A 3,712-nucleotide genomic window follows, 5' to 3' on the forward strand; every position below is an offset into this window, starting at 1 on the left:
TGTTCTAGATCAAAGTTCCCCAATCTTTCTGGCTTTGCGGATGGTGGGGGGAGGGGGGGATGGTTCTGCACGAGTGGCGGGCACACTGTCTGCACAAATGGAGCACATGTGCTTTCCTGCTGCTCGTGCAAGTAGGGATGTATACGTGCACCCACCACTTCAGGTGGCCAGTTCTGAACAGCTCATGGCCTAGTAGTGGGCTGCAGCACCCCTCAACAGGGGATTGGGGACCCCGTTCTAGATAACAGAATAACAAAAAACACAATACACTTCTTTCTTAATAACAAGTTAGCTAAGAAAAATGCTAAGACATATTCTTGGTTTACTGCAATGTTTAAGTTAAAACTCTTCAACTTTTGTAAACCATTCTGGCCTCATATGATAGGAAGAACAGTAAAGAAATCATATAGCTAAATAATAAACCTGCTAGTTTCTTCTCCCTATTTCTAAAAATTATTAACTAATACATGCCCATTGAATGACATTTTAAGCCTGCAATCATATACAGAAACAGGTTCCAATGATTTGTATGGAATTTTCTTATTGGTAAGTGGATATACAGCTTAACTATATAATCAAAAAATTTAAGAAATTACATACAACAAATTCATGATGTACTTTGTGAATGTATTTATATATTCTCTTATGATGAAGTAGTTGATGCAGGAAATAATGCCAGGTATCTTCAATCACAGCAGATCCAAAGCACTGGGCAACTATCACAAACCTTTAAAATAAAATTAGTTTTTGAGATGGTTATATATTTGTACAATCTATCCAATGAACAGTGGTAGAAACCTGACATATTTAACATACACAGAACTTTTAATAAGATATTTTTCCCTCTTGGAGCAACAAGCACAGCAAATAAGTCGTTGCTTGAGAAAGACAGGAAACCTACGAGTTACATATGACGTAGTTTATATTATATTTAAAATAACTCTTAGGCTTCCATTTTCGTCTTGCATAAAGATATCCAGATATTACCTATTATATTTGTATTTGTTTTATTAGAATGAATAAATGATAAAATGTTGCTGAATGTTGCTGGAGTTTAACAATTACGAATAGCAGACACTGCTTCCCTGCAACTATTAAATTAAGATTTCACTCTCTTGTCATTTTTAATCAATAAACCACAGAGTCAAAAGCATTTTGGCTCAGAATTTCTAGAAATTTCTCCCAAACCCAATCATTTATCAGTATTATACTAACATTTTTAATGTGTGAGAATATGTATTTTTAACAACAAAAAATAATTGAATATTACTTACCATCTTGGCATGCTTTCCCAGTCATAAGGAATATTAAAATATTCTGTGAAATAATAGGTACCACATATGAGAGGCAGTTGAATAAAAAAGTGATTGAATATAACTTGTTTGAAACATTTCCATTGTCCTGTCCATGTTTCTGGTCTATCCTATAACAGCAGCAAATAAACAAAAAATAATTAAATAGTGCATATTGGAAACGGATTAATCTTTCTCATCAGTATCTTTTCCCAACTACAATGATGTCAACATCACAAAACATATTATCACGTGTTCTCGACTTTTGAACTTCTGTTACAATGTCTCCTACATGTAAAGGGGTGAGGTTACATAATTGTCTCCTTGTCCTCTGCCCCATATGTCTATGGGTAATAGGTAATAGGAAAATTACTGTCCACTCATAGCGATTCTCTTAATTAAAAATCCAATCTTAGGCAAGTTTACTTACAAATATAACTCAATAGTTATAGTATTTTCAATACTATATTCTACTATAGTATTCTACAATACTACATTCAATAGTATTTTTCCTCCATAAGTATGGGTAGGTCTGAAGCAAAATAAACTGCTTAACTTGGATTCAAATATTATACTGTAAATTGTACATTCTTGAAATGAGTTGGTTTGGATATGATTTTTTAAATTAAAGAAGTGTTCTCTAATTACTTTTCTTTGATTTTATTTGTCCTGCACTGAGATATTGGTTAATAATTTTAGGTATGATTTCTTGTAATGCACTTTAGTCAATACAAATATTGGCAAGATTCAATAAATAACTCACACAATATATTCCACCAACTACTATAACTTATAAATCTGGTTAAAGCTCTGCTTTCAGTAAAGTTTTCTGTCAGCAAGAGCAATGTATATGGCTGCCAGTTAAAGGACTACCCATAATTTCAAGGTGTACTGTAAAACTTTAATGTTCTTGCATCTGTAGGAAGAAAAATCAGGTCTGGTTCCAAGCTGGGAGAAAGCCGCTGAAACTAAAATGGAGGCTGCTAGGCAAGAAGGTATCTGTTTATTTGGTAGCCAGAAACTAAAATGGCAGCAGCATGTTTCTGGGGTGGCTGACAAAACGGAATTGAGAGTAGGTGGGTTTTTATACCTTCTTTGGGGCTTTGTGATTGAGATGCCTGTTCCTGTGTAAGAATATGTCCTTTAATATTTTAATGGCCGTTGCCAGATTCTTAATGGGATCATGGCTAGCTCTACAGGCAAGAAGGGAAATGCAAATCCTAGGTGTTTGTCTGAGCTAATCTTAGTTGGGCCTTGCCTATTGTGCTGCTTATTTAGGGTTTCTGGCTGTTTTTTCTTTATGAATAGTGTGGCCCAGTCTTTCTGAATAGATTACAAAATCCCCATTCCTAAAGACTAACCTCCTCAGGTTTCTGCGTGAGTCTGCTGCTTTTAAGAAGGTGCCTCTCCTCTTCTCCTTCAGGGGAAGTACTATATTCAGCCTCTTTTTTAATATTAAGAATAAAGAATATTTCATTCTGGGGATGGAGGCCCTCCTACACATCAAATACTGTCTTAATTTGTAGATGCATTAACAACAGGTTTTTCAACAGTGACTAGTTCTAAGCCTGACAGAAAAGCTCTTTATTCTCATGATTTTATTTTTAAGTTATATTTTGCCCATTCTTTCAGCGTAACCACTGAAGCTTAGCATTTATTGCATGGAATGTTTTGACTTTCACACATTATTTTGTGTTTTATTGTTACATTTTATCTCAGACACACATTTGAATAGATTTTTGTAGTCAAGAGTCAGTAAAAATAATATGTCAGTAGGTAAATTTAATCAGTAGAGTTTCAAGTCCTTTTTATTAATTACTTTCATACTACCAGACAGAATGGAGATTTGATACCAATTTTGCAAAAGAACCAATGGACACAAATGTGACATTAGGACACCCCACAATAAGGGCAAAGTAGTATCAGAGCATTTTAACCTCCCAGGACGCTCTATGGCAGTCCTCAAAGTTTCTGAGTAACGTACCGGTACATCTAAAGGTTTCAGGCAATCACAGAAAATCTCAACACACACAAATGTTTTTAGCAGGCTATAAATGTAATTATATGTAATTTTTAATTTGTATTTATTTTATATATAATTTGCATCCGTATAACAATAGCTTTCCCCTCCCTTCACCCTACCTCACTCCAATTTAAATCCTAAATTTAGTCACTCTATGCATTTAAGGAAATGAGCTTCAATGGCAAGTGCCTCTCTCTCTCTCTCTCTCTCTCTCTGCAAATGGCAGAGGAGGCTGGGGGCCGCAGGGGAAGGCTCAAAAAGCCGCATGCGGGTCCGGAGCCACAGGTTGCCGACCTGTGACCTAGTCACTTACATCTCAAAGTTCAAACTAAGGAAACACATTATTAGTAAGCTACAGCCCATACTAGACAAAGATACATTATCTCAGGCACTTGGA

At 35.4% G+C, this 3,712-nt stretch overlaps 1 protein-coding gene across 1 annotated transcript in view; it reads right to left on the reverse strand.

Moving 5' to 3' along the window:
- The window catches only part of LOC107290875 (methylsterol monooxygenase 1), a 12,949-nt gene that overhangs the window by 7,124 nt on the left and 2,113 nt on the right, over positions 1-3,712 (reverse strand). The window contains exons 2-3 of the mRNA XM_015819813.2: positions 1,275-1,423; positions 601-727 (exon numbers count right to left, since the gene is read on the reverse strand). Of these exons, the coding sequence (XP_015675299.1) occupies positions 601-727; positions 1,275-1,423 (276 nt within the window). The remainder of the gene's footprint in view (positions 1-600; positions 728-1,274; positions 1,424-3,712) is intronic.

The sequence above is a fragment of the Protobothrops mucrosquamatus genome, unplaced genomic scaffold, assembly GCF_001527695.2.
Source record: "Protobothrops mucrosquamatus isolate PMUCROS unplaced genomic scaffold, P.Mucros_1.0 scaffold992, whole genome shotgun sequence".
Taxonomy (NCBI): Eukaryota; Metazoa; Chordata; class Lepidosauria; order Squamata; family Viperidae; genus Protobothrops; species Protobothrops mucrosquamatus.